At 44.5% G+C, this 25,527-nt stretch overlaps 2 protein-coding genes across 9 annotated transcripts in view; one reads left to right on the forward strand and one right to left on the reverse strand.

Moving 5' to 3' along the window:
• ncoa6 (nuclear receptor coactivator 6) overlaps positions 1–25,527 on the forward strand; it is an 87,404-nt gene that overhangs the window by 3,086 nt on the left and 58,791 nt on the right. For 7 of the 8 annotated variants that reach the window (XR_008961618.1, XM_057319438.1, XM_057319437.1 and 4 more), the window contains exons 3-9: positions 737–892; positions 1,041–1,163; positions 2,325–2,447; positions 5,639–6,478; positions 6,554–6,685; positions 6,799–8,029; positions 8,109–8,224. Coding sequence is in view for 7 of the 8 variants with exons in the window: in XM_057319438.1 (XP_057175421.1) it covers positions 737–892; positions 1,041–1,163; positions 2,325–2,447; positions 5,639–6,478; positions 6,554–6,685; positions 6,799–8,029; positions 8,109–8,224 (2,721 nt within the window). In the remaining variant the exon portion in view is untranslated. The remainder of the gene's footprint in view (positions 1–736; positions 893–1,040; positions 1,164–2,324; positions 2,448–5,638; positions 6,479–6,553; positions 6,686–6,798; positions 8,030–8,108; positions 8,225–25,527) is intronic. The other variant, XM_057319439.1, reaches the window with a different exon arrangement.
• Positions 11,269–18,405, reverse strand: LOC130545100 (uncharacterized). The gene is made up of 2 exons (XM_057319444.1): positions 11,621–18,405; positions 11,269–11,306 (listed from the first exon to the last, which is right to left on the reverse strand). The coding sequence occupies exon 1, from the start codon at positions 17,580–17,582 to the stop codon at positions 11,907–11,909; it is 5,676 nt and encodes a 1,891-aa protein (XP_057175427.1). The 5' UTR covers positions 17,583–18,405; the 3' UTR covers positions 11,269–11,306; positions 11,621–11,906.

Here is a 25,527-nt window from a genome sequence, read left to right on the forward strand (position 1 = left end):
TGAATTAAATGCACGGCTTTTACCTTCCGCTCACTGAGAATAGACAGAGAAAGACCATTCTAAAATTTATCTTATCATGTTTATCTTGCAGTTTAGTCCAAGGGGGCTGGATCATTTTCTCTATCTTAACTGCTCGTGTATCTTTACTGCTGTGCACTCTCTAAACCAGTGGTTCTCAAACTTTTTCGTTGTAAGGCCCCCTTTGTGTTAAGTGCATTGCTTTGCGGCCCCCCCATATAAAGACGTATAATCTTAAATTTAGAATTTTAATTAAACCAAAAACATTCAGTTATACAATGCTGGACCCTCAATTCGTTTGGTTGGTGGTGTCATTTTTCTGATGTTTGATTGCATAAAATCTATGATAAATTTCTATATTTCATAAAATGCCACAAAATCTGTGGCCCCCCTGGATCCATCTTGGGAGCCCCCCAGGGGGCCACGGCCCCCAGTTTGAGAACCACTGCTCTAAACTGTCCGTACCCGCGAGTGACTTCTGCCTTTTTTGTTCCGCTAACATCACGTCATTAATACATTTAAAAATCGATTTTTGGACTGTTGTGAATCGATTCAGAATCGTCCACGTCTGCATCGCGATGCATCTAAGAATCAAAATTTTCACGCACCCCTACTAACAGTGTTAACGGAGCATGTGATGTCCGATATCAGATCTGAATGGTTCGCTGCAATCATTTTTATCCCTTCTCCTGTATTCCACTCTGTGTGTCTGTTGAAGGTACCAAGAGACTTGATCCCAAGCGGGTGGAGCCGTGGAACAGTGTGCGAGTAACTTTCAACATCCCCAGAGAGGCTGCCGAGCGACTACGCCTCCTGGCCCAAAACAACCAGCAGCAGCTACGCGATCTGGGAATTCTCTCTGTGCAGATTGAAGGTATGAAACCTTCCGCTTCTGCTCTCACAAAGGTCTGTCTGACACGAGTTGACAAAGCCTGGGTGATGCAAATTTTTACTTAGTTTTCTTTTCAATTGTTGGCAGCATTTAAGATAACCATACTAACCAGTGTCTTGGGTTCATTCAGGTGAAGGAGCTATTAATGTTGCTTTTGGACAGAACAGAGGCCAAGAAATAAGGGTCAATGGACCCCTTGGTGCACCTGGTCAGATGAGGATGGATGCTGGCTTCCCCATGCAGCAGGCCCAGGGTAATTTTGGATCAATACCACAACAAAATGACAATAATAAATATTGTGTTATGGCCTTGTGATATAATCAGTTATGTTGGTTTTAGCAACAGCAGCGATGCACATGACATGAATCACTCATCGAAAACAATGTGGTCGACATACAAGAAATGACTCTCTTGTGTAATGTATTCAAGACTTGATAACACCTATAGGACATCCTGGATGAATTACTGAAGGATTAGATTGTGATGTAAAGTTAACAAATGCAAATTTGTCAAGTCAACATTTATATAATATAATATATAGTAATAATAATATTTTTACATTTACATTTATTGCCAGACGCTTTTATCCAAAGTGACTTACATTGCATTATACTATACACCTGTTTCTAAGTATGTGCAATCTCTGGGATCGTACCCATGACCTTGCCATTGCTAACGCCATGCTCTAACCACTGAGCTACAGGAAAAATAATCATATTTGAATACTACATTTTGTATGAACTATTGTTCAACATTCTCTTTAAAGCAACACGTTGTAGTTTTTTTTACCTTAAAATAATGTCTCTAAATTGATCTCAGTGGTAGAACAACTCTTAACCGGACGAGTTCTGCTGCTGCTACCTGAGAAGCCTCATAGCGGCTACAAGCACACGGGGCGGTACACACAGCCCCGCCCACAGAGCACATGGGGGAACTCGTGAGCCAATGTTTTAAAGTGTTGCTTTAATTCTCTTGCAATACACAATTTAATACACTTATCTGATTATTATTGCCCCATTGTTTTTATAACTGTATATCAAGCCATTTTAAAGGCTCTTATTCACTTGGGTCTATTTCTATTTCATATCGCCAGGGGCTAGTGACCGTTTCGCCTGCTGGTTTCTGTCACTGCAGAGTAGAAGGATTTGTTGCTGCGTGTTGCTTGTAGTGTGAACGAGGCATAATGACAAAAAAATAACTCGATTACCAATATAATAGGCAGTAACAGGTCTGATTTTTTAGACACTTTCATATACCTGTATATGTACTTAGAGGACGGGATCATTATCACGGAAAGCAGCCTTTTTTATTTGAGCGTTGGGCAAGTTGCTTTGACAAGTAAGTGGCAAATTTAGCCCTATATATTTAGTAGAAAATCATAGATGATGTTTGTTTTGTCAATTTTTTTCTCTAGCTGGAATGCGAATGAATAACCCGTCGGTTTCTATGATGCCCCCTGCAGCAAACATGGCTGCACAGGGTATGGTACACAATAGTGGTGGACACCCGAGAGCACCAAGACCACCTTCACAGACAGGTAGCGATTTAAGGTTTTTCACAAAAGCTTACTCCATACAAATGAAGAGTTCAAGTTCATGCTATATTGTCTATGCAAGCAATTTCTGACCGCCTCTTTGTAAGGGCTTAAATTAAAGGACAGGGTAACATAAAGGGGACCAATTATGCAACATTCAACGGCTCAGTCCACCGCTCACCCCTTCCTTTGCTAGCACTACGGTGGCGCAGACTAAGATGTTGTTGCGTTTTCGCTTCTTTCCTGAATGAGATCACATATTTACGAAACGCTTTCTGTAGAGCAGTTTAGGGCTACTGATGAAATTATAAAGGTCTGGGAACTTTGGCCGCTTTCTTTGGCCAAGGCCCGCCCAAGAGGCCATATGACTGACAGGTAAAGCAACCAATCACGTTTCGTTTTGTGCCGCGTCATGTTTGGGGGCGTGGAAATGTCTCCGCAGTAACAGACCGGTGTACATTCATGAACGTGTCAAAAGTTAACAGCAACAACAATGATTATAAGTTTATGCCGTGATCTTCGCATACTTTTAAGAATTAAGCGTTTAGTCGTTGATGAATTCTTATAGCAACTGATGTAAACACAACAGCTTACTACTTGGATCAGACGGCTTCGTGTTGCTTCCAGGCGGACCGTTAAAGAACGCAACGTGCATGTCTCCTGGAAATCCTGTAAAATTCAACCAATCAGACGACGACTTCGAAAGTGCTGAAGTGTTTCCAGAAAAGTGTGCCTCTGAGGCTGAGACTATAACGTTATTGACTCTGGATTTGAAGCAGGACGTTTTAGATCCAGTCACATTATTGATGTTAACAAATACATCAGATAATGCACTGGTAATTTTGTGCTGTTGTGGTCTGAGACCAAGACATCAAAAAAATATATCGTCGCTGTCGGGCGGAATCCTCGCATCTCCAAAACCATTTTTTTCAGGAAATTAAATAAACTGCATATTTTTTGAGTTATTAAACATTGTATCGTTAAAGTTGGTATTATACCTTATATTGCTATCATATACTGTTGTTAGGGAAGCACCGAAACGAAAATTCTTGGCCAAAGCCGAACATGATGTGAAACACTTGGCCGAAGGCCGAATAATACCGAACACCGAACATGGTTTTTTGCATTTCTTCTATTTATTAAGCTATTTTTTTCACTGTTGCACAAACTGAATAGTCAAAATGTGCTTTTTATAATTTGTCTTGTTTTTCAATAAAATACAATACAACTTAATATAAAATCAAGCAAAACAAAGTAAATTCAAACAAAAAATTGAGCCCTCTCCCTTCATGAATAGCCTATATTAATTAGGCCTATAACTGACTGCTAAAAGAATGTAATGTAAGTTACTCTGTACCCCTACAACAAAACACTTCATTAAAAAGTGTCATTCCATATTAGGCCATAAGCTAAAAATACGAATAAACTAAAACTGTTGGATTATTATAGGCTACATTGCAAAATGATTTGAGAAAAAAAAACATCCAATGCAAGCAATTCTGACGGATGCTGACTGACAACCATTTCAGTTAACGTCTCTCCTCCAAACTCCGCCCACAAAAGCTGACTGTCACTGTTCTCTCAGAAGGTGCACAGAACATACTTTGACAAGTTGTTTAGTACAGGGAACTGTGTGCACGCGACCACTGTATGATGTCAAAGGATGTCGCGAGCGGCGGGGCTACTGTCAGACAGCCCGCTTCCATCTGAAGTTAAATTACTGACCGGAAAAGACGCTTTCATTCGGAACTTTACTTCCGTGCGGCATTATTGTGGTTACATACATCTTCCTAAACTCTATTTTAAACGTTAGAGCTATGATTGATGCAATACCTAAATAAAACGTTAAACAGGCTGTCTAATGTAGGCGGAAATTAATCTGCACTTAAATAAAGTCGGCAGTCGCGTTGAGCCTCTTGACAAGAGAAAAGGCTTCAATCGTTATCCAAAGCTAACGACTGTGGTTACATACATCTTCCTAAACTCTATTTTAAAGGTTTAAGAACTATAAGTGATGTAATACAAAAAACGATGAGCTGACTAGGCTGTCTAATAGGCGGAAATTAGCCGAATCTGCTCGCAAACTTACCTTCGTGGCTCACGGGCTTCCTTCTGCACCGAAGCATTACAGCTATCGATTTTTAACAAAACAGGCCTACTCAAATGTATCTAACCTAACTATTTTCACTCGTTATTGTCTAAAAAACTTTCAATCAGGAGACGTAATGCCGAGAAGCTCCTGCGGAGTGAAGAAGAGGTGGAGTTACGAGACTTCTCAGACAGTTGAAGTGTCCAATGGAGTTAAGAGATTTGCTCTCAAGCTATTTTCAACACTTTAGATTGGTTAATAATTTGTAAAAATAACAGACCCACATGGGGACTGACCAATAGCATCGATTTGTGAAAAAATATGAAATTAACCAAATTTGGACATAGGAGGTTTCCGCCCGACAGCGACAATATATATATTTAGTACTACAGCACTAGCTTGTATTTTCAGCGTGTGTGTGACCCCTTTTAAAGCATGAGCTGTGAGCACAGCCTTTTTTTGAAAGGGTTGGGGAGTAGCAGCTCATTTGTATTTAAAAATACATACCTGTAAACAGCGTATTTTCACTCCCACCTATAATGGACACATAGAGAATGGTATACCAGGTACATTCTGGGAACACCTGGGAATTACACCTTGTAAAAAGCGACATAATAGGTCCCATTTAAGTGTGCAAATCACTTCTGCGCGTGACTTTTTAGATCACCCATTTGGGAAAAGGATAAATGATTATTTGCCATTGTCACTCTGATAAAATGCCTGTGTTAATGTACTTTCTACTGAAACATGATTATAAAAAAATATTGATTTGCATTGTATTAGGTAGTTGCAGGAGGTGTCAGGACAGGAGCACACTCCACAGGTGATGTGAGATCAAAAAACAGTCTTTTTTAGCAGTCAGGTTCGGTTCTGCTATTTATCATAAGGCACATAATCAGTTAGCGGAAACTTTTGCTACACTCAACAGAGCAAATGACCCATTTTGGTTGGTACGGTACACAACAGAGAAGCAGAAGCCCTGTGTGCATTTTTCATCAACTGTTTTGTGCCGTGTTGAGTGCTTTACAAGGCACTATACCATAATGGCTTCTTTTTCTTCAGTTGTTCTCTTTCACTGGTGTTCACTGTGCTCATTTGTTTTCAGACTCAATGGACCCCATGCTCTCGGGGCTTGCCTTACAGCAACAACATCTACAGCATCAACAAGTAGCACATGGTTCACTTAACACCATGGGCCCACAGGGCCATCACGCACAAGCCATGCAAGCAAATCGGCAGTTGAATCCCGCAACCCTACAGCAACTTCAGCAACAACAACAGCACCATCACCAGCAACACCAGCAGCAGCAGGTTCAGCTAGCTCAACTAGGTGGTGCACGTGGTCCGTTTAACCCCTCTAACCAGATGCCTGTACCTCCTGGTTGGAACCAGTTGCCCTCTGGTGTTCTCCAGCCACCACCAGTCCAGGGTACCATGGGACCCAGTTGGAGAAAAGCCCCAGCCCAGCCACAAATGGGGCAGCGGCAGCCCTCCTTGGCATCTGTTCAAACACCCAGTCATCCACCACCACCATATCCATTTGGCAGCCAGCAGGCCGGACAGGTGTTCAATACAGTGGCACAGCACCAGTTGCAGCAGCAGGCAGGGGCAAACCAGTTTGCAGCCCCACAGCCCAAAGGTCCCCAGGGAGCATCAGGGGTGGTCAGCTCAAGAGCACCTCCTCCCCTGCCTCCCTCCGCCGCTCCACAGGGGAATCTTTCAGCTAAGTCTCCTGGTTCCTCGAGTTCCCCTTTCCAACAAGGCTCACCTGGAACTCCCCCAATGATGGGGCAGGGACAACTTGGTCCACGTCCGACAACCCCCCAGGGTTTCCCACAGGGTGTTGGATCACCAGGAAGAGCTGTGATGGGCCAGCAAGGAAACATTCAGCCAGGCTTTATGGGCATTTCACAGCATGGGCAAATCTCACAAGGCTCAATAGGAGGTGCGTTAATTGTTTTCATGAATGTTTTGTTATTGTTTTCGTATTTGCATGCATCAATATGTTTGTCAATTGCAGGTATGCCCAAACGAATGCCCATGGGGTTTCCAAATGCTCCTGTAAATCAGAACTTTGCTCAAGGGCAGGTTACTACTAGTGGAGCAGGTAGTACACCCCAGCTACAAAACAGCCAGAGCATGACAAACACAGGTAGGATGACATATTAATCGTTTTAGTTTTCACTCTGCATTATTAGTATATAAATACTTGGAAATCTATGCATTAAACACCAAATCGTAAAGCCTTTGTAAATCTCATTATAGGTGGCCAGCCTTCAGCCTCGGCACCCAACCACATGCAGCCCGGTCCTCTTCAGGTGGGTGGAATGAGCCACCACACTGGCATTCCAGCTCAACCCCCAGGCACCACTTTGGCCGGTAGTATGGGACATCCTCAGCAAGGTGTTCAGGCTCAGATGTTGGGTGTGCAGTCCCAGCATCAAACACAGGCAGTAGCTTCCTCTCAAAGTCAAATGGCACAAAGCCAGACAGGGGGCCAGACTGTCTTGTCCAGGCCAGTGAACCAAGGCCAGCGAGGGATGACCCCTCCTAAGCAAATTGTGCCACCGCAGGGTCAAGGGATAATGCAAAACCAACTCAGTGGAGGACAGGGACATCAGGCGCTATTACTTCAACAGCAGCAGCAAAATGCCATGATGGAACACATGGTCGCCAATCAGTTACAGAGTAACAAGCAGGCCTTTGGTGCCAAAAGTCAGGCCGGAGTCGTGCAAGGTCAAATGATGAGAGGCCCTTCACCAAATATACAAGGTAACCTGCCTCAGTTTCAAGCTCAGATGACGCCGCAACAGCAGCAACAACAACAACAAATGGTTCATTTGCAGCAGCAGCAACAGTTGCAGCAACAGCAGCAGTTACAACAGCAGCAGCTACAAATGCAGCGCCCACAACAGCAAATGGTTCAAGCACAGTCTCAACAAATTCCAATGAATGGCAACCCCAATCAAGCACTAGGAATGCATGGTGCTCAAATGCGACTTCCAGCCAATCACCATTTAGTACAACAACATCTTCAGCAAAAGCAGCAGCAACAGCAGGTGATGCTACAGCAGCAACAGGCTGGCCAGCAACATGTACATCAGCTAGGAGATGGTGGTGTAAATGCTGATGTTGGCCAACAGATGCTTCCGGACATGCAGAATCAGCAACAACAACAGGCTATGCTTGGTGGCTCTCAACATTTACAGGTGGGCAATGGCCATTTTCCTGGTCACGGAATGTCATTCAATCCTCAGTTTGCTGCTCAGATGCCCTGTGGCCAGGTGAGTGGGTTTCCGTTAAACAAGGATGTAACGTTAACCAGTCCCCTATTAGTTAACCTTCTCCAAAGTGATATTTCTGCGAGCCAGTTTGGGCCTGGTGGGAAACAAGGAACAGGTGGGGTTGCTGCTAACCAGGCCAAGCCTAAAAAGAAGAAACCTCCTCGTAAGAAAAAACCCAAGGCAGGCGAAGGTCAGCAGTCCGAAGGTCTTTGGTAAGCACTTCCTAGCTGTGCTTTTTATGTTGTAATGAGATATATTTAGAAAGTTTATGTAATCTGTCTCTGTTTTTAGCGGTCTGGATTCACTGCCTCCTGGAATGGAGGAAGTGGAGATGCAGGGGTTGACTAGTGATCAAGGAGTTGGCATTGAATCCAACGCGAAAGTTTCTGAGTTTGCTAATCGGCCTGGTAAGTCATTGAAAATTTGACATTTTGACATTGTGAGGAATTGGGGTGAGAATCATTTGGTCCATTATGATTTCATTCAAATCGACGCTTAGGGTCACGATTCATTCACAACGTACTTATTAGCATATTTGTAATGTAATCGTGTCACATTTGCACTCAGTCACACTAGTGTTGGCCACACCTGCAAACTGTTCACTGTTTTGAGTCAAAATATGCCATTCTTGTGTATCGTGTAGCTATGAAAAAAATATCGCAATGGGGTGTTGGTGATTTATAAAATGTAAGTCCTCAGGTGCCATATATTGAAAATTCAAAACACAGAAACCAGCAACATCATAGCGCCAGGCAATTGTCCTGTGGATGCGTCAGGAAGAGCACGTTCCAAACATAATTTTTGCGCCTCTGAAAAGCACTGCTGAAGGGAAGGGTTGTTTTTATATTATATTACGGCTATGTGATGAGAACCAATTGCCAATCTCCCTTCAGAATTCCCACCTCAAGTGCTGTGCCCTTCTAAGTGTGTAGGGAACTTGGGTGCAATTATATTTATCCGAAGTTTCAAACGCAGAAGCTGTAGATAACCGTTATTATTAAATAGTTATTGCACAGACCTGATCGATTCACTTCAAAATACATTAATATGTCATCAGGAGCAGCGTGGATTACTTTTATGTTTCTTGTATCTGCTTTTTGAACTTTCAATGACATCTTTCAATGGCACCTAAGGAGTTGATTGCCTCAGATCTCAAGATGGTCCGAGGTAGGGCTGCCCGATAAATCGAAATTCCAATTGAAATCGTGATTAAAAAGTTGCGGTTGTGAAATCGCAAAGGCTGCGATTATGTTTTATGCGCAGCTTGTTTGTGAAGCATGGCTCTGTGATCAGTGGGAAATGCTGCTCCATCTGAAAGCACTGCGCGTTTGAGTCGCTTACATGTGCATTTAAAAAAGCAACACCCATCAAACATCATCATTATAAATATACTTTATTATCATGAAAATACCTGAGGAGGCTTGAAAAACAGTGATAGAAAGATTCCAGATGCAGATAGGCCCTTGATGTATGTAATGCTTTCCATTCCGAAGGGCTCATCCCTGTGCCCTAAGGCCTTCAAAGGGATTACCCTCCGGAGTGAGACCTTCGAAGGGTTGAAGGATGTAGGCGACCAAACAACTGTTTCTTGAAGTGCCCTTCTGCGTCATAATCCCATAAGGAGGCGCCATCGACACACTAAGAATCATGGGGGCGTGAAGTGTCCATCAGTTGTACCCTTTCGAAATCCGTCATTTTCGAAGGGCCCTTTGAAGTGGCTAGTTATGTGCACTTCGGTTTGGAACGACCCTTTAATATGGCGGCCATACTTGTTTTTTATCCCAACGTGCCCTTTGGAGGGCAATATATCCCATTTGGAACGCACCGACTAAGACAGCATTTCCTGGTTATACAGTGCGTGTGGTACTTCTATGGAGCATTGGAGTTTCTGCCCGAGAGCGCCCTCTGGCTTTCGGATGCAGCTACATTTAACCATACTTCACTGACAAACTGCACACAAAAGATTGCAGTCAACTCCCAAATCGCGTGTGGTTTCTTTTCGATTAATCGTGCAGCCCTAGTCCGAGGGTGAGTAAATGAACCACAAATGTTGAATTTTTACGTGAACCAACTGCTCTCTATGAACACACGCAATGAAACAATCCCTGTATTTTAAATAATTATTGTGCTGACCAAGGTTACATGTTCATTGTTACTGGCTAGATATATAAAGTTAATAGTAGTAAAGCATTTTATATTAAGTTGTGTTTCAACAATTGACCCTTCGCAAAGCCCGCCCCCTTTTGCTATGTCCGACATCAACCAAAGTGCTCCCACTGCACTAAAGAATTATTTATCGTGAAATTATAATTTCCAGGGAAAAAAATTACGTGTACTTTCAGCCAAAAGCAATAATAATGTCTGCAATATGCATTTAAAATCAGGATGTGAAAGTGTCTCGTAATAAAGTAAACAAAATAAAGATCGAAGGTCTAGCCTAGGTCTTGCCTGTCGCAATAGTCAATTTATTGACTTATCATGCGATATATACGCTTGACGTCAGTTGTTAGATGCAATAAACTATTGCCATTGTGTTTTATATGGGTTTGTTTACATAAAATGAATGACATGTCTCTGTTAGCGCTGCCCTGTGTGCACAGTCGCACACACAGGGCGAGTGAAAAGACTCGAGGAGTCCTACTGTGTTATCCTGATGAATAAAGCCAGTTCGGAATAGTAATTGACTGGTGTCAAAGCCGCAAACCTCCCAATCCAATATGAAAACAAAGGAGCGTGTGAACAAGACGCTCTACTCTTTAAATACGGAGGTAATGAAAACAGCAACACAATGTATTATACACAGTGTATTTTAAACGGCCACATTATGACATACAGTCATGTTGCCCTCTCCAGAGTTCACATCAAGGGCTCTGCTTACTCTTAACTTCATAATAACGGCTTTTAGCATAAATCAACCAATTATAATTGAGGACTGGATGTCTGTTTAACTTATTTTAAATATTTACACAAGTTATTATTTACTTTCCAATTTCAATGTCCAAATATTATATTAAAAGGTATTTGTTCTGTAAAAGGGTGTACTTGCAATATTATATCATTACTTAATCCGTGGCATAAAATATTTATAACATGACAGTAATATCGACTATCGCAATTGTAGCGAAGGGCTACTCTGAGAGGAAAGGGGCTAGTTTCAAATAAGTATAGCAGTGAACCAGGGTGTCGGTCAGAACACAGCAGAGAGCATTGGGTCAACTTAAGCCGTTTATTGGGCACACATGAACAATCATCAGAGGGGAGAGCCAGCGTTAACAAGATCACGAGGAGTACGATCAGTGTCCCTTTACTGAACCCAGAGCCATGCACAAACTGAGTGCTGCTCCGTTCAGCACTCAGACTGGTACTCTCTGAATTATCCAGGTAAATTTCACTGGCGGTTAAGATTGGCAGTATTTGCAACCGGGCCAGGTAAGATGCAGGTGGAGAGGTTAAGATGCAAAGATGTACAGGTGTGCAGATGTGGTTTCCCTGGAACAGATAACAACAGAACTCCTAAGCATGCAGAGCTATTGTGCATAACATCCATGCAGTTAACGCATTAACAGATAACTATGGCTTCTCCCCTCATACATCTTCATAATAATAGGTACTACACTCATTCCTTCACTGTTACCAAATACACCATTGACATAATGAAACAACACTCTTCATTAGCAACACGCTAACAAACAGTAACATGAGTGATTATCACAGCTATGAACAGCTGTGTAGCTAGTAGCATGTTAGCATTAACAATAAGGAACACAATCCAAGCGAACACATATAACTCTATCTGTACTCACTCTTATTGGACGCACATCAGCACACTACGTTATAACCTGGCTCGGAAGATTCAGTTACAGCCTGATTTACGAGCCTGTGTATACCGCACCACTGTCCCACGCGCTGTTCCAACAACTAACGCTCTTCCGCAATCGCTCCGGATGAACGGTGCTCACTTTCATAATAAAAGCTCCTCTGGGAACAGTGAATATCCCCACATCATTCCGGCGTGTTAACTCCTCAGCTTGGGTCTTTTGCACAGCCGCCCCCAAATTGCTTGCAATTTGCCCCTGCAAAGACTCGCCTCTAATCTGAAGAGGCCGGGGTCCCGTGCGCATCATCTCTGTGATCTGGGATAGCAGGAAGAGTAATCAGTCTGGCCACTGGCCGAGTGTAGATCTTGTCTTTGATTCTCACGTCTGCAGATCTAACATGCCCATCTGCGCTCTGATGCACTTTAACCACTCTACCCACCGGCCAGAGGGCCCTGGGAAACTGAGGGTCCATTAGCAACACCACTGAATTGACTATCAAATCCGTAGGGGTGTCATGCCACTTTTGTCTGCGTTGTAGGGCTGGCAAGTAATCCCTAATAAATCTTCCCCAGAAATGATCCGCCATCACCTGACAGTGCCTCCACCTTCGCTTGCTTAATCCCTCGCTCTTCTGATATACCACCGGCGGCAGTGATCCATCCAGCCGCCCCATCAGAAGTACATTTGGGGTTACTGCATCCAAGTCGGCCACATTGGATGAGGTGTAGCCCAGCGGTTTCGCGTTGAGGATGGCCTCTACCTCCAGAAGAGTAGTATGGAGCACCTCTTCAGAGACAGGTTGAGCCCCTATGACTGTATACAGAGCGGACTTCACAGACTTGATCTCTCTTTCCCACGTCCCCCCGAAGTGAGGAGCTGCAGGGGGGTTGAAGCGGAAATCAATTTTCTGTCCAGCCAGTAATCGTTGTAGATCTGAGGACATGCTATTGAAGGACTCACGGAGCTCCTTCTCTCCAGCCGTAAAGTTTGTACCTCGGTCTGAATAGAGCTCTGCGGGAGTTCCTCGGCGAGCGATAAACCGTCTGAGGCTCATAAGAAAGGAATCCACATCCATACTGTGCAAGAGATCCACGTGCACCGCTCGGGTGGTAAGGCACTTATAGATGATCCCCCATCTCTTCTCTGAGCGCCGTCCCAACTTTACATGGAAAGGTCCAAAGCAATCTACTCCTGTCGAGAAGAACGGGGGCTTGTGTAGACGCAGACGGGCTCCAGGTAAGTCGGACATCTTCGGGACCAGTGGCTTGGACTTCCATCTTCGGCACTCCTCACATTGATGTTGCACCTTCCGCACGGCCTCTCTGCCACGAAGAACCCAGAAGGTACGGCGCAACTCCGCGAATACTCGCTCAGGGCCTGGATGACAGAGGCGGGCATCGTAGTCCCGGATAAGGAGCTTTGTGACCAAATGAGTGGGGTCCAATACAATGGGGTGCTTGAAAACTGAATCTAACCCCTCAGCACGTCTGAGTCGTCCTCGCACCCGTATAATATCCTCCTCAGGGTCTAACTCCGGTGAGAGGCTAAGTATGCGACTACTCTTAAGCAGTGCCTTCCCGGCTCTCAGGTGGCGCAACTCCCCAGGGAAGCACTCAGATTGGACTCTTTTGAAAACCGTCATCTCTGCCTGCTGGTAGTCGGCTGCACTCAACGGTTCTCTTCCTGCCGCCCCATGCAGCTCCTGAGCCACGGACTTCACCATATCCCTCCATGACAGTGAGTGCATTGGCAAGGTTTCTGGTCCTTCCGCGCGGTTAATCACCCCGCATGTTGTCAGCTTCTTATACTCTGCTGTGTCGTGCTTGGGTTCCACGCCCGGCCAGGTGGGCCATTCATCGGGTCCTTTGAGGAGGAAAGTCGGCCCTTGGCTCCAACGATTAGGCATGGCTAACTCTGTCAAGGTCTTCCCGCGTGTGACGTCATCAGCTGGGTTCTGCGCGGAGTCCACATAACGCCATGTACTCTGCTTTGTAAGCTCTTGGATTTCGGCTATGCGCGTGCCGACAAAGACCTTGAAGCGGCACGACTCTGACTTTAGCCATGTGAGCACTGTAGTGGAATCACTCCAGAGAATCGTCCCATCTGTCCTGATGCTCAGTTCCTCCTTTATCGTCTGGGCAAGCTGGGCGGCTGACAAGGCACCACAAAGCTCGAGGCGGGGAATCGAGTGTTGCCGGCGGGGGGCCACCCTGGATCTTGCCGCTAGGAACGCCAGGTAGATTTGTCCCTGTGCATCTTCGGTTCTCAGGTAAGAGACTGCCCCGTAAGCCCTTTCGGGGGCATCACTGAATACATGAATGTGTCTAGAGACCACACTCCGATCTGCATGAGCGGGAACATATGCACGTGGTAAGGAGATGTTTGATAGCAAAGGCAATTCTGACTCCCATTCCTTCCATGCCTTCTGCAGGTCAGAGGGAAGAATCGGGTCGTCCCAATCCCGGGGCTTTTCCCACATGCGCTGGACGATCAGTTTAGCTCGAGTAGTGTAGGGTGAGATGAACCCTAGGGGATCGTACTGTCGGGCTAGCACCTTATACACATTCCTCATGGTCAGCGATCCATAGTCCAAAGGTCGGCTCTTGTATCCTAAGGTGTCTGTTTCCCAGTGCCAGCTGAGTCCCAGAGTTGGCTCTGTCAGGCCGGATTCGTTGTGTGACAGCCACCTCTCCATACCATCGGACCTTGCTTCTCCAGGTAGGTGCTTAAGGACATCAGGCACGTTGCAGGCCCATTGACGAATCTTGAATCCACCCGCGGCTAAGACTTCTCTGAGTCGCTCCACCAGCCCCTTGGCCTCCTCTGCCGTGGGCACACTCTGGAGACAGTTATCCACGTAAAAACACTGCTCCACCGAATGCCTGACTCTTCCATCTGGTCCACCATGGTCTCTCGCATGCCTCTGGAGAGCAAAAGTAACACAGCACGGTGAGCATGCAGTGCCAAACGGCAGAACTTGCCACTCAAAGATGTCTGGGGGTTCGTTGCGCTTCATGTCCCTCCAAAGGAACCTGAGTAGTGCTCGATCCTCCGGTGGGAGCCGAACTTGGTGAAACATGCTGCGGATGTCTCCACTGACCGCTACTGCATGTTCCCTGAAGCGCAGCAGAACTCCGAGCAGGGATGGACCTAGCGTAGGTCTGGGAAGGAGAGCATCATTTAGGCTTCGACCCTGGAACTGATACGAACAGTTGAAGACCAGGCGTCTCTTCTCGTTGTGACTCACTAGGTGGTGGGGTATGTACCACGATTCTTCGGTGAGTGAGGCTTCCTGTGGGTTTATCTTCCTGACAGCATCTACTTCCACCAGCTTGTGGATTGCTGCACAGTACTCGTTAGCCCATCGGGGGTCCCTGTCTAGGCGCCTCTCCAGACTTCTGAGACTTGGTAGGACGGCCTCTTGAGGTGCTCTGAGGGAGGGAACACCGCGTTTCCGCAGCAGTGGGGTGGCATACCTGAGTACACCGTCGACCCTTATTCGCCTTGTTTTTGTCTCGAGGAGCTCAATCGCTTCCTGATCCTGCTTTGATCGTACCACCAGTTTGCTGGTCTGGTAGGGCAACACGTCCATCTTCCAGAGCTTCTCTACATCCTGTGCTAGCTCTGTCTGAGGGGAAACACTGTTGAAGAGACACTGCCTTGCACCCATTGTCCACTGTATGGGATGAGCAGGTCCTTGGAGGGCCCATCCCAACCTAGTGCGGACAGCTGCTGGTCCTCCTGGCGGTCCCAGTCTCACCGGCTCGATCGGGGTGAGTAGATGGGGGTAATCAGCACCGATCAGCAAGAGTGGTTTCACATGCTCGAAGGGCTCAAGGGGAATGTCTGCCAGATGCCTGTACTTCTTCTTCAGACAGACAATGGGGTAGGTGTAATCTGCCAAAGCCAAGTATCGAGAAGTAAAAGCTTCTGTTATTCGAAAGGTCCTCTTGGGACGAGAGGGGGAGGATATGCTGAATGAGACTGATGATCCCTTCAAGGTTTGAACCTCCTGACGGATTGTGCGGAGTGCTAGGTCCTCAGGCTTCTTGGGCAGGCCCAGTTGATCGGCAGCCTCGACGAGGAGCATCGTCCGCTCAGAACCATCGTCGAGGACAGCGTATGTTTCTAGTGTCTTGTCTCTATTGCGCAGAAGTACCCTGACGACTTTCAGTAGGACACGGGAATGCACCGATGGTCTGTCCAAGTAGAGTATTTCCGTTCCGGAGCTCACTAGACAACTCTCCGTCTTTGGCGGTTCGACCTTTGGGCGAGCATTGGCATCATGCAGAATCCGGAGGTGCCTCTCGTGGCACAAATCGCAGAGCTTTTTGAGGTCACATTGTACGGCTTGATGTCCTCGTCCACATTTCCAGCATCTCTTGTTCACTCTTATCCACTCTCTGATCTCCTCTCTGGTGAGTTTCTGAATGTCGGGACACTTATTCAGGAAGTGGTCGTTGTTCTCACAATAAGGGCAGTACGGTTTCACATTGCCTCTCTTGGTCGGATTGAAAGAGCTGTGACTCCCTTGGTTTCCCGCCTGTCTCGGCAGACGGCCTTCTGCTCCGTGAAGCACTGTAGCTGCAGGTCGGCTGCGTCGCTTTTCCGCTCGGTAGCCTGTTGACCCTTGGGTATGGACATCTGAGATGTTGTCGTAGCCTTGACACCAAGACTCATATCTGAGCCATTCTGCCAGGTCACGCAAGGTGTGAGTATGCCCATGACCGTAGAACATCTGTCGTCTGAAGTTCGCTCTCATCTCGGTCGGAAGCTTGGAGAGGATCCGAGCTACATGAGAACCACATCTAAGCTCCACATCACCATCCGGACCCAATGTCTGTAGCATGCCCACTAGTGACTGTACATGCAGTGAGAATCTTTCAAAGGCCGCTATATCTCCTCGTTTGATCTCAGGTGAATCCATGATGGTCGCAATCCTCTTTAAGGCTACTTGATGAGGCTGTCCGAACTTCTCCGTCAGGGCGGCCATTGTGTCCATGTAAGGCCTGGGTGAGTTAATAAAGGAATCAGCTATGAGACAGGCTTCCTCGAGCTTCACATGATCCACAAGGATCTGGTACTTAAAGAGCTCAGGGGCATCCGCAGGTAACAGGTTGGTTAAAGCTAGCTTCAGCCTGGAGAATTCCATCGGGTCTTTATGAACGAAAAGAGGGATTCTTGGGGCTGGTCCCTGATATCCTCCTCTTCCCAGTGACATTGCTCCTGGCGACTGAGGTAGCCCTCGAGCACGGTGCGGATAACTCATGTCGACTCTGGTTGGGAACTGCTCCGTGTGAGACATTGGTGAGAAAGATCCTGACCTCTGGGGTCGAGGCCGAGCATCCCAATGTTCATTACGTAGTCTGTACGAAGAAGGATCGCGTTGGTGAGAGTGCTGGATATCATTAGCGGGTGCTTCAGACACCGCTTGGTCTCTCATGAGCTGTAGCTCCCTCATCATCCTATCTATGACGGTAATCACTCTGTGCTCCTCCACCCTCGTGGGCATAGGATGTGGCTCAAATGGGGGCCATGGCGGTGGCGGTAACTCTTCAGGCTCCTCCTCTTCCCCTAATTGGAAGTCATCGGGCCTGGAGGGCGGAGGTCTCGGCCATGGTTCTGTGGGCTGTGTCCGTCGCTCTAGTCTCGGCTCCCGGGTAGAGGTAGTTGGTGGTTGTGACCATGCTATGTTCGTGTCTTGGAGGCTATCATCCCAGTCAGCGGAGGACTCATCCCTCGTGCAAGGGGTCTTATTCCATGGAACGTGAGAACGTGGGATCCACTCAGCTGCTCCGGGTGGAAAGGAGGGCGTACTGTGACGTGTTGGGCTAGACCTCCTCGGTGGAGCTGCTCCAACCACGTAATCCTGTAAATATTCCGGTTGTCTCATTCGGCGCTTGGGCCGGGCTGGCATGGCCCACGCTGCTCCCTCGCTCGGCTGCATATTCCCAGCACAGCTGCTATCCGGCTCGAAGGACCACAAATGTAGCGAAGGGCTACTCTGAGAGGAAAGGGGCTAGTTTCAAATAAGTATAGCAGTGAACCAGGGTGTCGGTCAGAACACAGCAGAGAGCATTGGGTCAACTTAAGCCGTTTATTGGGCACACATGAACAATCATCAGAGGGGAGAGCCAGCGTTAACAAGATCACGAGGAGTACGATCAGTGTCCCTTTACTGAACCCAGAGCCATGCACAAACTGAGTGCAGCTCCGTTCATCACTCAGACTGATACTCTCTGAATTATCCAGGTAAATTTCACTGGCGGTTAAGATTGGCAGTATTTGCAACCGGGCCAGGTAAGATGCAGGTGGAGAGGTTAAGATGCAAAGATGTACAGGTGTGCAGATGTGGTTTCCCTGGAACAGATAACAACAGAACTCCTAAGCATGCAGAGCTATTGTGCATAACATCCATGCAGTTAACGCATTAACAGATAACTATGGCTTCTCCCCTCATACATCTTCATAATAATAGGTACTACACTCATTCCTTCACTGGTACCAAATACACCATTGACATAATGAAACAACACTCTTCATTAGCAACACGCTAACAAACAGTAACATGAGTGATTATCACAGCTATGAACAGCTGTGTAGGTAGTAGCATGTTAGCATTAACAATAAGGAACACAATCCAAGCGAACACATATAACTCTATCTGTGCTCACTCTTATTGGACGCACATCAGCACACTACGTTATAACCTGGCTCGGAAGATTCAGTTACAGCCTGATTTACGAGCCTGTGTATGCCGCACCACTGTCCCACGCGCTGTTCCAACAACTAACGCTCTTCCGCAATCACTCCGGATGAGCGGTGCTCGCTTTCATAATAAAGGCTCCTCTGGGAACAGTGAATATCCCCACATCATTCCGGCGTGTTAACTCCTCAGCTTGGGTCTTTTGCACAGCAATTATTTCTGATGCAAAACAAAAAGTTGCTGTCGCGACAGGCCTAGTCTAGCCTAACGTACTGTACTTGCTGTAATGACATAACGTCTGGATTGCTCCATTGGTTTCTGACACGTTTAGGCAATGGGTGGAACTGTGATTATGACCCTGAAGATCAAATTTTACCTCCGATAAAATTCTGGCATTGTTGATGAGCAGTCCTTCTGTGCGGCTCATATGACAGTCTATGAGGTAAAACTTCAGACTGTTCAGAGTCTGTTTTAAGAAGTCTTTATTGTTGTACATTATGACAACTAAGATTGCACAGCGACATGACTTTTAGCTGGGATCATATTCGTACAGTGTGACAGCCAGCAACAATCTCAAAGGACTTTTTAAAACCGCATAATGCGCAACCGGTTAAACTCAAAATGGCGAATAGCAACAGGGGGCCCATAATATCGGCGCTATGATTGGTCCGGTCGCCTGTCAATCAAACTCATGAGAAGGGTCAATTGGGTGTTAAATATTTGGGTATGAGCTTCACTTTGGTCATACGTCATGTGATTAGCTACTGCTACAGTAGATGTCATTTGGTGCACTTGAAGAACTTGTGCTGGTGTGACAAGTTATTATAGTGTGACGTTACTGCATGTAACGATATGGAAGTAAGATTTTCTTAGGAATTATTCACAAACTATTGAACAGCTTGATGAATTAGACACACATAGACATGAAGAATCAGTGTATGAAACTCAACAATGGTGACAATAAACAAAACAAAGCTTCATGCCTGCAATGCATGCTGGGTAACATCATAGTACAAAACTCATTCATGACTCCCAGCATGCATTGCAGTTGATCTGTTTATCAGAATTAGTTTGATTGTCACCATTGTTGAGTTTCATACACTGATTCTTCATGTCTATGTGTGTCTAATTCATGAAGCTATTTAATAGTTTGTGAATAATTCCTAAGAAAATCTTACATCCATATCACTGCATACCACAATAATAATTTGCACAAAAATACAACACAATTATGACTAGTGAGCGTAGTCATTCCATTATAAATATTGTGAACCAACACTAATTATTCATTTAGCTTAGTTTTCTTTGCCACAACAAATGTATCTTAACACATTGTCTCAATGGCCAAAGAAGACCAAACTTAAAGTAAAACGTAAGAGTCAAGAGCCCAACTAAAGCAAACACTGATCACAATAATGGTGGTTTAATACATTTAAACATTAATTGCAGGTGCAAAAGTGATATTGATTCAATGCAATTATAGAGATCACCTGAACATCAAAATCAGAAGTTCAGAAGACGTCATAAAAAGACGTTGTAAAAACTTTCATTCTGGCTCCTCAGGGGGACGTCTCTTCTACTTCACCAATGACGTAGAAAAGACGTCATTTGGACATGCCTTTGTTTGGTGGGATATTATAGTTATATAAGACGCTGGAGGCTGCGGTCTTTAGCCTCGTTAGAGTGTTCCACACTCAGGGTACCAATGCTCGATGAGGCAGAACGGAATAAGTGCTCGCAGATCTCCGCAGAAAACTCCATGGAACTCCGCGTTGTTGCGCTGGTTATTGACAAGTATACACACACAACGTGAGCGTGTTACTAGTGTGCGCTGTGACAGATGAAACTAACAGAACATAAACTAACATGAAACTTAAAATGAAACTGGTGCATCCGGTGAATATTTTACCTGAATTACAGCTGGATGAACTGCGATCAAAAACAGGTGGGAAAAGTGAGGACAAAGCACTTTTCGCGGTACTTTTACTAAATTTGCATGCCTGTAACTAGAGGAATGTTTGAGATACTTAAATGTCCGTTAAGATTCGTGTGCTTGACTAACTTTTCTTTTGGGAACTACATTTTACAGGCTCTTTATGGTTCAGTCCTAAAGATATAAGGATCTAGATATGGCTCTATGAGTAAACTGTTAAAACGGACACATTTTCTGTCAGCAAAAACCAAATGTGGGTCATTTTGCAAAGATCTGATACTTCATTTCTTTTAAAGAGGAATGTCTGAAGAACAAATAATGTTGAAACTATTTTTTTTTCTTTTTTCCATTTATCAAACACATACCTAACTTGCTCTGAATAGTTTATTCATAAGATTCAATATTATTTTAGGGAAATTTGGATAAAGGGCTGTTGTTAATCATGGCTCAATCTATGATGTGAGGAATTTACATACTCCGTTTGGTATGGTAATTTACTTCTGATATGGGTTTAAGACTGAAGTGTGGCAAAATGGCTCTATTGTGCCACCTGAAAATGTTTTTAATAAAACAGTCCTCGTGCTGTGTGGCCCAGTGGGGGTTGAAAGCACAGAAATATGACATAGAATGTGGCTGACGAGTATATAGCACTCATTAGACTCATGTCCTGGCCACTCGACTAATTTGGCAAAATAAAGTATCTTTTCAAGATTAAGGTGACATTGTTGAATATAGGGATGCTCCGATCCATCATTTTTGCTTCCGATACCGATACCTGAGATTCAGTATTGGCCGATACTAAGGTAAAATTGCTGAATTACTTAACAAACTGTATGCAACTGTATGCACTGTATGCAAGGCATCAGGCTCAACTTATACAATAATTTCGTAACCCTGTAAAACAAAATAACAAACAAATTATTCACAAGTTTAGTGAATTATTTGTTAAACCAGCATCAGTGCAACAATTGCAAAAAAAAACAAGTTCACTAGCTTAAACTTGACATTCAAAATTAATTTGCAAATAGGAATTAAACATCCAAAACAAAAGCAGCTAAATAAAACAACAGCTTTACTAGCTTGGTAAACGTGTCCAAATAAATTAGGGATGAGCGACTAATTTGACAGTCATTTAAACGAAAGTTTTGTAACCTGTAGTCGACTGTAGTCTAAAACTAAGAATGGCCCAGAAGGCGGTCCAAAAACTTTGTGTAGTGCATATGTAATAGCCAACATTTTAAAGACTAAAGAATGTATTAATCAAACTGTCAAATCCAATATTTAATGTCGCTAAAACAGGTATATGTGTTCATCTTATGATCAGTAATATTTCTTCCTTTGCTGGTCCGCCAACCCTGACTGGATCGTTTTAGCAGCTGCAAGAAGTGATGTGATGAGCATTTGTTTGCTTTGGCTGGTCTGTGCCTGGGCTTAAAGGACTCACTTTCACTTTCAACAAGTTGGTATGATTTATTAGGGTCTTCATGAAATGTCTGGAACATATTTTGCTTAAAAACACTCAATGGCTGTGAAAACAAAAACCCCTTTTCCACGTCAAAAACAGCTATGCTCACAGCAACCCGTTTTGGTGCATGTCTCTTTAAATGATAATGAGTTACAGCGCACCCCACCCCCCTTCTGTCCGGCGTGTCAATACAACACACGTGTAGTACTGCCATGGCAATGGTTTAGCTAAATTATGTTTCCTGAACTCCTCTGCGGTTAGTTTAGTTTTAAATGTATCTAATCATTCGTCCGGAGACAAAAAAATCCGTCACTGCAAACAGCGCTCACGTTGTGCGTGTATGCTTGCCTAAAATCCAGGGAATGTGCACCTGCAGATCTCAGCGGAATTATGTGGATTTTAGCGCTTGTCGTTGACAAGTTATAACGTTACACACAAACAACGTGAGAGCATAACTAGTATGCTGTGACAGATTTTTCAGCCCAAGGACGAATGATTTGAGATGTTTAAAACGAAACCTTTAGCTGTGTTTATTGACTAATTCAGGTTTAGCGCATGGATCAATTTTGCCGGTACAGCCCCGCGAGCGCGTGGTTTTGCTTTGCTGACGCAGCTCGTCTTTCTCTTGGTCTATCTGTGCAGCGACCGGCAGAAAACAGCAGCACATTCAACTGACCGAACAAAACGGCGTTTTCAAAATTGTCACTGTTACAGACTGCCTGGGCATATGAACATGAATGTAGTTTGTTGCCAAGACGGACATTTGCGCTGCATGATTCACTAAAAGTTATATTGTAGTACTACAGAAAATATGTAAATGAGAATGGCTTTTTACATTTTGTTGTATAAAAATGCATCACTGTATGTAACAGTTAAGACAGTAAACGTAAGTACGACTAAATGAAGCCATGAATATGATGATTAACATATGAAGAGTTGATTAGCAAAAAATAACTTTCAAAAACAATGGTTTTATTGTGCATTCAAATTAATATCAGTGAAACTGCAGTTGGGTTCTTTTGATCAAGGAATAATATAAAATACAGCTAACTAACAACTCAACTCATCTTTATTTATATAGCACCAATAAAAACAACAATTGTTGACCAAGGTGCTGGACAATCAAAGAAATAGTAACAACATTTACACACAACATAACAGATCACAGCACACATCAGACCCGCCATAATACAATTAAAAGCCAGAGCAAAGAGGTGAGTTTTGAGTTTGGCTGTAAACTCATGTACTAGAGGCAGTTCTAATAGCGACCGGTTGGCTGTTCCAGAGTTTGGAGCTGCAACAGCAAATGCTTGGTCACCTCTCGATTTCCGTTTAGCCCGAGGAATGTTCGATAGTCTCTGGTTAGCAGAGAGACCTTCCAGGATTATGAGCAGATAATAAATCAGACAAATACACAGAAGCTAACCCATTTAGAGCTTTAAAAACCAGCAGCAGGACTTTAAAATCAATTCTGTAACGAATTGGGAGCCAATGCAAAGAAATGAGTAATTTCTTAACATTTCTTAAAGAGCAGGTTTAAAGGTTTTTGTAAGTGTCCTAATGTTGTATTAGAGTCCCCAACAACATGTTCAAATGTATCAAAGGTAAAAAAAACGGTGCTATTTTCTTAAAATATGCATTTAGTATCTATCCATTTCTCAAAGATCCCTAAACGATTCTTCCGAAGCTGTTCAAATGTTCTGCTTCTCTAAGCTCCTCCCTACCGCGAGTCCAGTGTGCTCCGATTGGCCAACTGGCCCAATCAGTTGTGATTGGTCTTTCTTCATACACTGCGTGTCAAAAACGAAATGCCCATTACCTCAGTTCTTATCTCTGGAAGGTTTTTGTTAACAAAGACGCTGTAAGTGTATAAAAATGGCATCAGTATTACCATATCACAAGTACTCCATTTATCTTCATAAACCATTCAGACTATTGTTTCCTATTGATCTTTTTTCGTCATAGCTGTGGGAGAACAACAACAGCTCTATCCAAAAGATTGTCATTACTTTGATTATACAGAGAGGTGTAACTGAGCAAGTTAGCAAGAGCTTCCAAAGATAATGCACACACCTTTACATAATAAAATGATATAGTGCTGCAGTCCGTTTTTAAAATAATGACAAGCAAACCGTTTTGTTTGAAGGGGATCGTGACCACAGCTAAACTTTGCACACTTGACAAAACCATAATGTGAGACACGTTAGCAAAGTGCTACAAAACTAAACGATAAAGGGATTAGAGCTGAAGATCTTTGCCCGAACCCGACGGGTTCGGTCGGGTTCGGGCTTAATTTCTATCATTTTACACGGGCTCGGGCCGGGCTCGGGCTTGCGCGGTAAATGAGCGGTCATGTGATTCGTTCCGATTAGCGCGAGAAAGATGCGAAAATGGATGCTGAGGCAACATTGTCACTCCCGACTCGTCACACATTTACTCTCGGTCAGCGCCCTTCGGCATCTCTTTTGAACGCGCAGGGTACTCCTTTGGCGTCGTTTTTCAACGTGAAGGGCACGCAAATTTCACCGTCATTATGAAAACGTATATTAGATATAATTTGCAATGATGATGTTTCGGGGTTTAATTTAAGTTTAATGGCCAGGATAATTGCATTTACATGACACTATTCAGACAGTTTGAGCAAGTAATGTTTATTGAATTTTTAAAACAGTTTATTTATCGTAATAAAAACACATAATACAAGCAGTCACAATGTCGTTCAGATATTCCAAGAGTACCAATGCGAAACGATCGATTTGTATGAGGAACAGATGCGAAAGCGGTCACCGTCCGCCGTAAATCTCAAATCCAGTGAAGAACGACGTTCAAAATTTGCCGCCAGAGGAAGTTACGTCAGCTTCGATGCCATTGGCTCTCCCGTGTCCGATCGCGTCATTTCGTTGGCTTTGAACGTGAAACGGTATTGGCTCCCGCAACCGACTGCATCTAGCTGTTTCGGTTTATCTTTTGAATGGGAGCCTCAGCTGAGTTCATGTATTCACGGACACGCACGGCATCTTCATTGTAAAGTTATCGTAAGGCTTTGGTGCAAAAAGGTATGCGAAACGAGTTGTTTGTTTTATTTTGTAATGCTTTTGGTCAGTTTGTGTAATAAATACCTGTGACTGTACTTTTATTCGCGTGTTGTGTTTTATATGGCTGAGAAGTGGTTAGGGTTAGGGTGGGGTTAGGTGCTACAAAATATTAAAACCATAAATAATTATGAAATGCTAAGAATTGCACGCATCTCGGGCTGGAGCATTTAGAAAAAAGCAACGCAGTTCCCTGTTCGTCGAAAAACAACGCCAAAGGGGTACCTTGCGCGTTTAAAAGTGACGCCGTGGGGCGCTGACCGAGCGTAAATATGTGACGAGTCGGGAGTGAGAACGGGTTGGCTGAGGAGGTGAAACGGAGGCTTGCCTCTGGCGATTACGTTTTGGTTGCACCAGCAACTAAAGCAAAGTCTGAGGTGTGGAAAAGTTTTGACCATGTGCATAATGAGAATAATGAGCCAGTGGGATATGTGAGATGTTATGATGTTACAGAGGACTTATTTTATTTCTTTGTTCCAACTTCCAAGTGGCCTAAGCCTACGTTAGTCATTAATAAATTATGTTAAAACATGTATAAATGACTCATTCTTGACAAAAGCTGTGTGCGTGCGCACATTTGAATAGCCTAATGTCGGGCTGTAAACGGGTTCGGGCTTTTAAAAAGCTGTTAATCAAAATGTACTTGTCGGGCTCGGGCCGAATTCTGTCGGCCTCGGGCACTGTCGGGCCTAACTT

Source organism: Triplophysa rosa, linkage group LG21 (assembly GCF_024868665.1).
Source record: "Triplophysa rosa linkage group LG21, Trosa_1v2, whole genome shotgun sequence".
NCBI classification, from domain to species: Eukaryota; Metazoa; Chordata; class Actinopteri; order Cypriniformes; family Nemacheilidae; genus Triplophysa; species Triplophysa rosa.

Excerpts from the sequence above, each read along its gene's own strand:
- LOC130545100 (XM_057319444.1), bottom strand. The coding sequence starts at position 17,582 with ATGCAGCCGAGCGAGGGAGCAGCGTGGGCCATGCCAGCCCGGCCCAAG.